Genomic DNA, 13,951 nt, shown 5'->3' on the forward strand with positions numbered 1-13,951 from the left:
GGGTGCCTATACAGCATACGGTAATTTTGTGCCCGTGCTAAAAACGCAAGTCACCTTAGTAAACAGGGCACTTAGATTGTGAGCCCTCCAGGGACAGGGAAATACCTAGTGTACCTGAATGTAACTCGCCTTGAGCTACTACTGAACAGGTGTGACCAAAATCCAAATAAATAAATAAAATTATTGGCTCAGTACAAAGTAAAATAAGATAAAGGAAAAATCAGTGCAAATCATGCTTTTAAAAAATGCAAAATAAAGGGGCCCTTTCACTAAAGTGTACTAAAATCTGGGTTTAACACGCTGTAACACAGGATTTTCCCACACACTAAGCTCAGATTTAGGGACCCTTTTAGTAAAGCCTCAGTTTACACTAGTGCATGCCTACAGCATGGCCAAAAGCATTGCCACAGGACGCGATGAGGCGTCCTGCAGCAGTGTGCCCATATTTTCTATTTTCAACTGTAGGCAGAGAGTAGGCGTATCCTGTGTAAATCAGATAGCGCAGGCATATTGCCATGTGCTGCCTGATTACCACAGGGTTACTGTGGGAGCCCTTAGTGCCTACAAAATAGGTGTCAGTAAGGGCTCTTGCGGTAATGGCCATTAAAGAAAAATATGGAAATGTGGCTGTTTTACCACTGCACATAGGAAACTCACATGCTGACAACAGCGCCGGCCACGTAGTAAAAGGTCTAAATGCACCTTAAGGGCTTAATGCTCTTTAGTAAAAGTGCTCCCAAATTACTAAGGGCTTCTTTTGCAAAGCGGCACTAATGATTAGCTTGCACTGAATGTGAAGAAGCCCATGGGAATTGAATGTGCTTCTTCACATTCAGCACGCCACTAATCAGTAGCGCTGCTTTGTAAAAGGAGCCCTAAGGTAATCAACTCAATCCTTAAAGACAAAATTCAGTTAAAAAGAAAATTGTATTAATCAATTCCAAAACATTGATTGTAATGAATAGAAATAAAACAAAACAAAGAAAAGAAAATAAGATACCTTTTTTTTACTGGGCTAACTAAGGGGTCCTTTAAGAAAGACAAGCTGAAAAATGGCCTGCGGTAGTGTAGGGGCAGGTTTTGGTTGCACACCGATCCATTTTTTTAGCGTGCCTGTAAAAAAGGCCTCCTTTTTTTGCCGAAATGGATGTGCGGCAAAATCAAAATTGCCACGCGTCCATTTTTGGTCTGAGACCTTACCGCCAGCGATAGACCTAGCGGTAAAGAATCTGGGTGGCAATGACCTACGCATGTCAAATGCCACTTGGCACACGTCAGTTACACACACCAGAAAATAACAAATATATTTCAGACGCGCATAATGGATGTTCACCAAAATTGAAAGTACCGCAAGTGCCATGTGGTAACCGGGCGGTAACTCCAATTGGGCGTGAGTTTGACGAGCGTAGGTGCTGTCACGTTCCCTACCTCAGCGGCGTCCTCGAGTGGCATGGGCTCTGCTGCAGCGCTGCCTTTGTCAGTGCGACGCGCTACCAGTCTCCTCTGGCGGCGCTGCCCTCTGTCTACTTGGAGCCTCTCTGTCCAACTATTCACGGCCTCACTCGATATTCAAACAATATCACAAAACTACTACTACTAACAGAGTGTATTTAACGAGTTGGCTGTATAGTTTTCTGTGAGGTAGAGTCTCATATAACTGACACGGCTGTTTTCATTTCACTCCAAGGTGAATCACGTGCTCGTGTTCTTTTATTAATCATAGACTCATCCCCCACCTCCTAATCCATTAGATATTTAAATGCTTCAATCTACTTCTAACATCTTCACATCTCATTTCACCATAGCCATTCTTATAACTATGCACACAGCACTTATCTTATGCAAATTGGTGTACTCTTGCACCCCGACAGGTCCCCGTTTCATAACACTTTATCAAGGGGGAGTATCACCGCATCGAATTCCTTACTACAGCGTCCGTGTGTGCATTGAGGATTAGGAGGTGGGGGATGAGTCTATGATTAATAAAAGAACACGAACACGTGATTCACCTTGGAGTGAAATGAAAACAGCCCTGTCAGGTATATGAGACTCTACCTCACAGAAAACTATACAGCCAACTCGTTAAATACACTCTGTTAGTAGTTTTGTGATATTACTTGGAGCCTCAGCACCGTGATGCGCCACATGTCCACTTAGCTCCACCCCCTTTCATCCCGCGTGGCCAATCAGGGTGCTCCTTTTCCCTTGCTCCGTTCCCATTGGCTCCTGCTTTCTCCCTATGGCTGCTCTCTCTTCCCCTGCTGGGCTCCTATTGATGTCAGACGCCAGCACTTTATCTGCTGATCTTTCCTTGGGATTCATGCTTCAGCTTCTACTATTGTGTATCTCTCTACTGACCCTCGTTGCTGATTCCTGTCTGGACCTTGACTACTCTCTGTGCTTGCTGCCTGCCTTGACCCAGCATGTTCCCTGACTACTCTCTCTGTGCCTGCTGCCTTAAGTCCTGTCGGCCACCTGCAACTAGGGGCTCAACCTCTGGGGACTCACAAATCTGACAGGTGCCTACGCAGCTTAGTAAAAGGGGCCCTAAATACATTCTTTAAATTAGGTTTCAAATGCAATGCTTTCTTCATCAGATCAGACCACACCACTTTACTCAAAATATTGATTGAAAGAGCCAGATCTTCAAGGCTTTAAAAAGCTAACACTGTTAAAATATTGTCTGTTTAATGGTATATGGCTTCATATACTAGTTTGATCATGCTTTGTTTAGGTTTTACAGATTTGATTTACAGAGGTTAACTGTTTTTAATTGCTCAAAGTGGGGCTCCCTGAAGGAACAAGCATTGGTGTTATTTATGGTGGTTTTGCTTTTTTTTTTTTAATGTGTTGTCTAATTTGGGATTGGCAAGGGTGGACAGGGGGTATTGGCATTTGTTGGGTTCTCCTTGGATAAGTTAGGGGTCTATACTGAGGTAAACCTCAAACACCCATCACTTATGCTCTATAGTCATGAAATTGTTTATTGCTTTTATTTTTGTTTTTATTTTATTTTTAAATAGGAGAAAAAGGAGACCTCAGTGATCCCAGGGAAGACCCTTGGGACGTAACCAGCTCAATTAGATTTTATACTGCTCTTTTTTTCAAGTATTATACATAGTTTAGGGGTCCTTTTACTAAGCTGTGTTAAGTGCTAGCTTGTGCTTCCCACAGCTTAAAATGGCCTACCACGGGACATGTTTATGTGCCCTGTAGTAAGTTCTGAATCTGTGTGTGATAATTGGGGTGTTAATTTTTTTCACATTTTTTGGGGGAGGGGGCATATCAGGGGGTGGAGAGTGGGTGGTTTTTTTTTGTTACATTTGTACCCCTTGCTTTCCCACTCATGGCAGGCTCAATGCAGCTTACATATTGTATACAGGTACTTACTTGTACCTGGGGCAATGGAGGGTTAAGTGACTTGCCCAGAGTCACAAGGAGCTGTCTGTGCCTGAAGTGGGAATTGAACTCAGTTCCTCAGTTACCCAGGACCAAAGTCCACCACCCTAACCACTAGGCCACTCCTCCACTCCCTAATTAGTGCTAATTAGTTAGTTACCACATCCACATTACCACACGCTAACTGGTTAGTGCAGGATTAGCGCATGAGCCCTTACGAACTACAAAATAGGTGTTGGTAAGTGCTCCTGTGGTAATTTTTTTTAACGGCTGTGCACTAATGACATTTTAGCACATGGCCAATTAATACAGAAAATAGAAAATCAGCCATTTTCTAGCTGCAGTAAACATGGCCTTAGCTTGTGGGAAAAACTGACATAAGGGTGCGCGAAGGCCATTTTTTTACCACAGCGTTGAAAAAGGACCTCCTAATTAATTTGCACTGTCTAGTTTTTATCTTGTTTTGTTTTATTTATTTATTTATTGGCTTTTGGCATATGCTATTGCCTGTTCTTGGAAACTACTTACAGATTTCTTTGAATGTTCTCAGATATTGTTGTTGCTGAGAAGATTTCTACAGCCCTATACGCTATGCTGTACTTTTGACCGACCCCTGATGCAGGCAATTGCTGAAACACGGGCCGTGTCGGGTCTTTGAATAAATGCTGCTTTCTCAGACTTCTGTGTCCACCTCCTTGTAGTCCTTTTTGTGGACCTGAACACTCTTTCTTCCTGAGATTTTTTTGTATGTGGCAAAATTTCCAATTTTGCAGTGACATACTTAAAGAAGACTAGATGCAGGGCTGCCCAAGTGTATTTGACACCCTCTGAAATAGGAAGTTTGGGTGGGGGGGGTGACCCAGCAGTCTTTGAGTATGTACAAATGCTCAAGGCATTGCACTGGCAGTGGTAAGTCTTGTAAACTCATTGATAACTGCCTCCCAAATTACATCACCCTAGGCAGATGCCTATTCACCTAGTAGTTGGGTAGGCTCTGACTAGTTGCCATCATTTATCCCTGCTCCAAAGCAGGTGTATCAGTCATTTGGACCTGAAGTTAAATGAGTGATTGAGGGAAAAGTCATGCTTATCTCTCAGGTGCAGAAGGCTAAAGTAGAGGCCACATTAGCAGCAGTAGAAGAGGAATTCCAATGAAGCATCACAACATCATCTTCTACCAGGGGTGGACTGACCATACTATATAGGCAACCAGGCAGACCTGAGGGCCCAGAGGCTCTGGGAGACCTAGAAGCTCTCTCCTCTCCCCCCCTGCAAACTATTGCCCCCCCTGAGCCTCGGTGGGCCCTGGGACCCTAGTGGTCATGTGGCCTCTTCAGGGGCAGGAAAGAACCCCACTATCTCCTGCCCACTGCCGCTACTGTGCCCGGCGCCGCTGCAGTTTCAGAATGGCTGCTGACACTTCACCACAGCAGTCTTGCGATACTGCCAAGACTCGTGAGATTATCGCAGGTCGTCGGCAGCCATTTTGAAAACAAGGCAACACCAGGCAGAGCAGCAATGCAGTTGGAGCCTAGAGGGAACAGTGAATCCCACCACTGCTGCTGCTGTTCTTGTAATGCTTTGGATTAGTGGAGCAAGGAGGAAATGAACGAGAGAGGGGAGGGAAATGAACACGTGCCATTTTGTTTTCATCATCTAGTGGTCACATGAATTTTTAATTGTTGAAATGTGGATTTAATGTGTAACAGTTTGGGAAGTACTGCTTTAAACCCTCAACCAGTCCTTTGCCATCTCCCATCTTTCTTTCTAGCCCCATGAATCCCAGTGAGATTTGATTTTCATGTCGGGCTTTGGTTACAATTGCGGACTGGGCATGGAAGGGGGAAGGAGAATGGAGGGAAAGACAAGAGGGAGAAGTGCTGGGAGACAGCCACATGATGGTGTTCCTCTCGCGCACTTCAACCCAGAGCTGCCTCAGCAATAAAATTAGGGATGTTGTTTTATCTTCCAGTGTATTCAATCAGTCAGTCAGTCTATTCTTTCTTGGAACAGGTTATGCTCCAGTGACAGGCATGTGTCATCCAGTGAGAAGCTGTACCTTAAACCATGAGGACGGATTTTCTTCAGCATTTGTAGTTGCCCATGAAACAGGCCATGTGTAAGTCCTGATGCCTCTATAATGTAAAGTCTAATTTGTACTGCTAATTTATTTATTTATTACATTTGTACCCCGCGTTTTCCCGCTCATCGCAGGCTCAATGCGGCTTACATAGTAACAAGAGAATACAATCTGTAGTATCAGAATCAACAAAGGAGGTATGTGATAGGACAAATGAACAAGGAGTAAATGAGATAGAAGAGGTGTGAGAGAAAGGATAGGGATAGGTAAGGAGGTGGGGTGATAAAGGAGAAGTTGGGAAGAGCATGGAGGGTAAGAAGGTTGGTAGGAGATATTTTCTGAATCATTGTTGTTAATGATTAGTTGAACCGGTAAATGTAATCAGGTCAATATTCAGCCCATAGAAGTTAGCGTTTTAAAAAAAAATTGAAACACTGGCCATCATGGGCTTTTTATACCAGGATTTTCAGTGCTGGTATCCCACACAAATACAGAGTCAGATTGAGCTGTCAGAGTCAAATATTGAACCCGCATAACTGGTGGTAAAGACTCCACTAGAATTTCCAAAATTTCTTGCATATACATGGGTAGCATATCTAAAGGAAAAATCAGAGGAGACTTGAGGAAGTTCAGAAATTTTAAAGTGTTCTTCCAAATCTGATTTTCTAGACATTCTATTCTCCTTTAAGTATAAAGTTTGTTCTCTGGTGTCAACATGTGGAGAAGAGACCGCGAGTGGAGATCTCTCTGACAGGTGTAAGGAGGATATCAAAGTTTCTCCCACAATCCCACACACACTCCTTCTCAGGTCACACCTCCACATTGCTGTCGAACAAACCACTGTGGACAACTCAAAGAACCCTGCTAACACTGCCACCGGTTACACTTCTTTCCAATGCGATTGAAGGGGAGATCACGGCAGTACCGGCAGGAGTATGAAATTGATCCAGGGTTGTCAGCCTCAAGCATTTTACTTTCTAACTGCAATTTTAGTTTGTGCAACTGGTGAAACTGGTTTTAAGTACTACACTTTTCTTTCAGGCTTGGTATGGAGCATGATGGTCAGGGGAACAGATGTGGAGATGAAACTGCTATGGGGAGTGTCATGGCTCCCTTGGTACAAGCTGCATTTCATCGCTATCACTGGTCTCGCTGTAGTGGTCAAGAACTCAAAAGATATATACAGTAAGAGTGTGTTTTGTATTGGTGATGGCTATTGCTGATAAACACAACTATACAATATATTATATTTTACTGTTTACATATTTACAACTTGTAGTTTGTCAACTAGAGAAATAATTTTGTGTTATGCTTAGATTGTACCATAAGGAAACGTGAAATCAGCCATAGCATAACAATTCTTGATCTTAAGAAGGTAAATAAAAGAATTTTAAAAACAGTGTTTTCAATCAAAACAGCTGGAAAACAGAGCATGTAATTCAATTTTCAAAAATGGGCAGAACAACTGATTTAGCAGGCTAGATCTAGGGTGCTTAAACCTCAATATTTAATCATAGCCAACTTATGCCAAAGATCATGCCTTGAAATAGACATACCCTGCTTGTAACCTGGCAAATCTGTTCCCTCCCAAAGGAGGTAAAAGCATGCAGATGTTGGCTCCTGATTTCCCTACTGGATAGATGTGTCTCATTTTTTTCAATTCTTTTTTATTAGATTTTTGGGGGGCCCAATATTCAGCCAGCAGCGATCATCATTTTACTTACTGTTACCGGAGTTATCCCTCGAAATTCAGTGCCAGGCCATGTCCCGGCTCCAGCACTGAAATTCTGGATATATGGGAGCGGTGAAAAAATAGCTGGTTAATGGGCCCTTTTACTATGCTGTGGTAAAAAGTGGCCTGCGCTATTTTAGATGCATGAAATTAGCGAGCAATGAGCAATTTTTTGCAATGGTGGGTAAAAAAGCCTTTTTTTTTAATGGGGCAGTAAATTGCCATGCGCTAATATTAAAAGTATCAAGCAGCAACTTTCTGCTTTACCCCTTAACGCCACCTATGTACTATGTAAGGGCTCACGCACTACTCCTGTGGTAATCAGACAGATCACGTTAATGTGGCTGCTCTGCTGATTACCATCAGGATGGTAGAAGATAGAAAATTGTTTTCTAGCACAGGAAACAGCGTGCACTAACTTTGAAACTATTGCAGGGTGCCCGCAAAGTGCTGACTCCACCCCGGAACGCCTTGAAAATAGCCAGTTTGGGGTTGGGTGCTAACCAGACATTTTCAGTAGCACTATCCAGTTAAGTTCTGCTGAATATACTCAATTAGCCCTAGACAGGCAATTTAAATGTTGGAGTTTGAAGTTACCCAGCAGATGCTGGCTTTTGCTTCAGTTTGAGCCCAGGAGAAGAGAGAGAGAGAGAGAGAGAGAGCTCTTTGCTGAAGCCCTGTAAAAAACAGTTATATTTGATAGCTGGTGAACAGCTATATATGTCCTTATCTCCCCAGGTACTTTCTAGAAAGTATGCAAATGTTTAGTTAGTTTTATAATTGATCCATTTTCAGTTACCTGTTATTGTTTGCAGACTGTACATTTTTTTTCTTCATTGTTCAATTTTAAGACAGTAAACAATTTTGCTTGTTGATTGTGCCTGTCTGGACTGGTAAAGAATCCTGGTGGTTTGTGTGTTGGGTCTGTGAGTGCTTTCTAGGAACTGTGGGACCACTGGGAGTGTGGCTTCAGTAACCTAGAAATCACTGGGGATAATTTGAGGGTGGGAGTCTCGCCCAGAGGCGGTTGTGACCCAGTCAGTGGGACAAAGGTGCTAGTGTGGAGCATGAGTGGCAGGCGTAGTTGGACCTGAACTTTGCTGGGGATAGACCCTCTAAATGTCCGCGGGGTAACCCCAGGCGGGTGGCTAGGCGTTTTGTGACAGTAACACATAAAAATAGGACTGACTTTTATGCAGTCCTATTTATGCGGTTTCCTTTGCCAGTTAATTGTTGAATATCAGCACTTAACCAGCCAAGTGCTGACTCTGCACCGGAGCACCCTCAAAATAGCTGGTTTGGGGTTGGGCACTAACCAGACATTTTCAATGGTACTAACCAGTTAAGTGCTGCTGAATATACCCAATTAGCCCTAGACAGGCAATTTAAATGACTAGCAGCCTCTCTCGGGCCCTTTATTAACTTACCTGGCCGTATGACTCATGTCATAAGGTCAAGGAGTGGTTTTGAGGAAATATTGTTAAAGAAAAATAGTGTCAAAAAGGCTAGCCCAATCATTTTATAACAGGTTCCTAAAGTTAGTTGCCATTAGCATGCATAACTATTAGAATAATATCTCTTATGCACATTGCTGTTAAACTTCCTCACGTAAGTGCTTGCCATGTGCTCAGCGATATTTTATAACTTACACACAAAATTGCCTTAGCACGTAGATGCAAGGGGGCATTCACAGAAGAAGGAGAATTGGCAGGGCATGGGCATATTTCCCATTTATGCAAAACATGCTTGTGCATATTGTAAGTTATGCACCGAAGTGCGGCATTTATGTGCATCCGCTTATACCTGCCAAAGATAGGCACGCCTAGTATAACAGAGTGGAGGAGTGGTGTAGTGGTTAGAGCACTGGTGTTGCTATCCTGAGGTGCCTAGTTCAAATCCCACCACTGCTCCTTGTGATCTTGGGCAAGTCACTTAATACTCCATTGCCTCAGGTCCAAAATTAGATTGTGAGCCCTCCAGGGACAGCAAAATACCCAGTGTACCTGAATGTGAGCAAATTCCAAATAAGTAAATACAAGTGCTAATGCAAACTTATGCTAGTATTCTCTAAGAACACTTAGAGGGGCATAATCATAAGGGACATCTTCACAAAATATCCCCATCCAGGGGCAGGGAAACCTGTATTTTTGAAACAAGATGGACGTCCATCTTTCATTTCGATAATACGGTAAGGGACGCCCAAATCCTGAAATTTGGTCGTCCTTAGAAATGGTCCTCCCTAGACTTGGTTGTTTCTGATTTTCGGTGATATAGAAACCAAGGATGTCCATCTCAGAAACAACCAAATACAAGCCATTTGGTCATGGGAGGAGCCAGCATTTGTAGTGCACTGGTCCCCCTGACATGCCAGAACACCAACCGGGAACTCTAGGGGGCACTGCAGTAGACTTCATAAATTGCTCCCAGGTACATAGCTCCCTTACCTTGTGTTCTGATCCCCCCAAGAAAAACCAAAACCCACTACTCACAACTGTACACCACTACAATAGCCTTTACGGGTGAAGGGGGGCACCTAGATGTGGGTACAGTGGGTTTCTGGTGGGTTTTTAGGGCTTGCTGTTTCCTCCATAAATGTAACAGGTAGGGGGGGATGGGCCTGGGTCCGCCTGCCTGAAGTACACTGCACCCACTAAAACTGCTCCAGGTACCTGCATACTGCTGTGATGGACCTGAGTATGACATCTGAGGCTGGCACGAAATATTTTTAAAGATATTTTTTGAGGGTGGGAGGGGGTTAGTGACCACTAGGGGGAGTAAGGGGAGGTCATCCCCGATTCTCTATGGTGGTCATCTGGTCATTTCGGGCACCTTTTGGTGCCTTGGTCGTAAGAAAAACAGGACCAGGTAAAGTCGTCCAAGTGTTCATCAGGTACGTCCTTGTTTCTTTCGATTATGAGTCAAGGACGTCCAAGTGTTAGACACGCCCAAGTCCCGCCTTTTCTACACCTCCGATACGCCCCCTTGAACTTTGGCCGTCCCTGCGACGGAAAGCAGTTGGGGACTTCCAAAATTGGCTTTCGATTATACCGATTTGGACTACCTTGTGAGAAGGACGCCCATCTTCCGATTTATGTCAAAAGATGGGCGTCCTTCTCTTTCGAAAATGAACCCATTAGAATGTTTGTACGTTTGGGAAGCTTGCCAGGTGTCCTTGGCCTGGATTGGCCGCTGTTGTGGACAGGATGCTGGGCTCGATGGACCCTTGGTCTTTTCCCAGTATGGCATTACTTATGTACTTATGTACTTAGGTGTATAAGTATTGCTACAGAATAGGCTCAGTACCCATGTAAGCTGGGTGCCTGAATTGTGGTGCCCAGTTATAAAATTGCTCCCCTGCTTTGTCCATTTTGAACAATGATAAGTATAGAATTCTCGTCCTCTAATCAGATATATTGTATATGAGAAGCTTTTTTTGTGGGGAGTGAGGGGTCACCAGAATTTGGATATGCTTTGGAGACTGAACTGGGAGGGTACTTTTTAAGTTTTCTTTATCCTCTGCACTGAATGCCATTCAGATTCAGAATTTAATGAGGACCTATTACCCCTCACAAATTGCTCAGATTGGATAACGTGTCTACTCTGTTCTATTGACTTTATGGAAGGAGGAGTTCCTTTACACATGTGTTGGAAGTACCCTCAGTGTAGGTGTTTTGGAAAGAGGTTCGAACCACTGCTTCTGAAATTGTGAGTGAATACGTGAGCCTCGCCAGCTCAGCATTTTTATTGGACAGTACTCTTATGAAGACAAGCTGAAACATCTGATTATCAAGATCAAGAAGCATAGTCTTAGAATGGGCCTGCACCTTAACCTGAAGATGACAAAGATCCTGACAACTGGTAAAATCAATTTCATTCATGATAGAGGAGTAGTAGAAATAGTAGACAGTTTCATCCTGCTTGAATCCATAATCAATAATAAAAAAAACAAGCAGTAAAGAAATTCAATGACAACTCACTCTTGGAAGAAACAAGACAGAAAGAAAACTGATACCTTTGAATTATAGTGCTGGAGAAGAATACTGTGTATATAAAAGACTGCCTGACGAATGAATCAATCGATATTCTAAGAGATCAAACCTAAGCTTTCCTTGGAAGCTCAAATGTCAAGTCTTTGACTTTCATTCCTAGGACGCATCATGTGATGAGAAAGATCATTAGAGAAAGACTTCATCCTTGGTAAGATTGAAGGTTAATGCAAAACAGGAAGATACCAATGTGATGGATCGATACAATAACAGCATCTATGGCTGTCGCTATAGAAATGATTAGTCGCTTGACTGAAGACTGCACACAGTTCAGGATAACTATCCAGAAGGTCGACATAAGTCAACACAGACTCAATGGCACTTAACAGAAATCTTTTGCTGGGTACTTCAAACTAATGCAAAATGATAATTGCTCTTTCTCCTCCTAGCAGCAAGAAACATTGTGGTGAGATGCTGAAAGAGGCCTACTTCCCCATCACAATTAGGAAGGTTAAGAAAAGCCTGGAAGGTTGTGCCCATGGAAAAGATCACTTTTAATTTGAGAGGGTAGTATGGTCCCCCTTTTCTAGGTATGCTGACTTAAACCCATGGCTGTTTTCCAATGCTACTGCTCTGTTGCAAATAGTTGGTTGCAGTAGGTTGGTGGGTACTCCTTCCCCCTTTTTGTTCTTGGGTCTCATGTACACCTTAGAGGGCCCTCCATCTGGGAGGAGAGTGTGAGGGGAGTTGGGGTGATTTTCCTCCCCCTCTCCCACCTTTTTGGGTTTTATATTTGTTTTGTGTGGACATGGTTACAATGCTGTTCCCTCCTTTTGATTTGTTTTCCTGTAAAGCCTGTCCAAAAGAGGTTATCTTGTGTTATTGTTGAAAGAGGGCTTTCCCAAGACCTAATGCTTTTCTCATAACTGTCTTCGTGTATGCAAGTATGTTTTACTGTGTGTAATTTTTGGTATAATGTGGGAAACATCTGTTACTTGGTGTCTATGTGTTTGTCAATATCTTGTTTTTGCTTTTTCTTAATGAAGCATTTTGGAACAAGAAAATATCAATGTCAGCATGTTTTAGATGAATTAAAGAAGAAGAAAGAGAAGCCAAAGATGCAGGTAGAGGGGACTGGAAAGAAAATAGTATTATCCATAGAGAAAAGTCAAAAGAGGAAGTGTTATAGGAGTTAATGTAAACTTTTTTTTTTTGGCCGTTTTAAGTGTAGTATGGACTCAGTGTGGGATACTAATCCAAAAATATCCAGGCTGAGCTCTGGGACTGGATTCTGGCTAAAAGTGCTTGTGTACAGAAAGAAAGATATGGGGGTCATCAGTTTAAATGTCATAGAACAAGCTGGGGAATAAGATGAGTGCATCAAGCATGTAGATAGAGAAGAGAAAAATGCTGAGGATATGAGGAGATAGCCCTGAGGCATATCGACTGACCATGGATTGGTAATGAAGAAGAATCCACCAGAGAATGTGCTAAAATTGCTGTGGGAGAAATAAGAGAAAAAACAAAATACAGAGTCCCAAAATCTAAGTGAGGCCAGAGTGTCAAGAAGTAGATGCTAAGCAACTATGTTGAAAGACGTGGATAAACTATTACTACTACTACTACTACTTAACATTTCTAGAGCGCTACTAGGGTTATGCAGTGCTGTACAGTTTAACAAAGAAGGACAGTCCCTGCTCAAAGGAGCTTACAATCTGAAGGACGAAATGTCAAGTTGGGGCAGTCTAGATTTCTTGAATAGAGGTATAGTGGTTAGGTGCTGAAGGCGACATTGAAGAGGTGGGCTTTGAGCAAGGATTTGAAGATGGGCAGGGAGAGGGCCTGGCGTATGGGCTCAGGGAGTTTATTCCAAGCATGGGGTGAGGCGAGGCAGAAAGGGCAGAGCCTGGAGGCGGTGGTGGAGAAGGGTACTGAGAGGAGGGATTTGTCTTGAGAGCGGAGGTTACGGGTAGGAACGTAAGGTGAGATGAGGGTAGAGAGGTAAGGAGGGGCTGCAGATCAAGTGGATTTGTAGGTTAGTAGGAGAAGCTTGAACTGTATGCGGTACCTGATCGGAAGCCAGTGAAGTGACTTGAGGAGAGGGGTGATATGAGTATATCGGTCCAGGCGGAAGATAAGACGTGCAGCCGAGTTCTGAATGGACTGAAGGGGGGATAGATGGCTAAGTGGGAGGCCAATGAGGAGTAGGTTGCAGTAGTCAAGGTGAGAGGTAATGAGAGAGTGGATGAGAGTTCGGGTGGTGTGCTCAGAGAGGAAAGGGCGAATTTTGCTAATGTTATAGAGGAAGAAGCGACAGGTCTTGGCTATCTGCTGGATATGCGCAGAGAAGGAGAGGGAGGAGTCGAAGATGACTCCGAGGTTGCGGGCAGATGAGATGGGGACGATGAGGGTGTACTATTGAGGGTGTACTATTGAGGGTGATGATCAAGTAATGATATTTGGCAAGGGCTTCCTTTGTAAAATGCAGTGGTCACAGTAGCAGTGGCAAATGATAATTAAAGCCCCCAAGCATAAAGAAGCCAGGAGCTGATGAAGGAGGAGGAGGACTTACAGTATTAGGAGTTCAATAGATGATAACTACCCAGAGAAACTGTAGAGTGAATATAGGAATAGAATGAGTCGTAAAGGAAGAAAAGTGGTGGTACTGAAGTAGAAGATGGGGCTGAAACCTACAGAAAATGGGAGAGTCACAGTGCAACACCACCATAGTGATCTACTGAGATAATCTTCATG

At 43.4% G+C, this 13,951-nt stretch overlaps 1 protein-coding gene across 1 annotated transcript in view; it reads left to right on the forward strand.

The window, feature by feature from the left end:
- Positions 1–13,951, forward strand: part of ADAMTS3 (ADAM metallopeptidase with thrombospondin type 1 motif 3) — a 346,529-nt gene that overhangs the window by 244,146 nt on the left and 88,432 nt on the right. The window contains exons 8-9 of the mRNA XM_030190629.1: positions 5,413–5,518; positions 6,521–6,664. Coding sequence (XP_030046489.1) covers positions 5,413–5,518; positions 6,521–6,664 — 250 coding nt within the window. The remainder of the gene's footprint in view (positions 1–5,412; positions 5,519–6,520; positions 6,665–13,951) is intronic.

The sequence above is a fragment of the Microcaecilia unicolor genome, chromosome 2, assembly GCF_901765095.1.
Source record: "Microcaecilia unicolor chromosome 2, aMicUni1.1, whole genome shotgun sequence".
Lineage (NCBI taxonomy): Eukaryota > Metazoa > Chordata > Amphibia > Gymnophiona > Siphonopidae > Microcaecilia > Microcaecilia unicolor.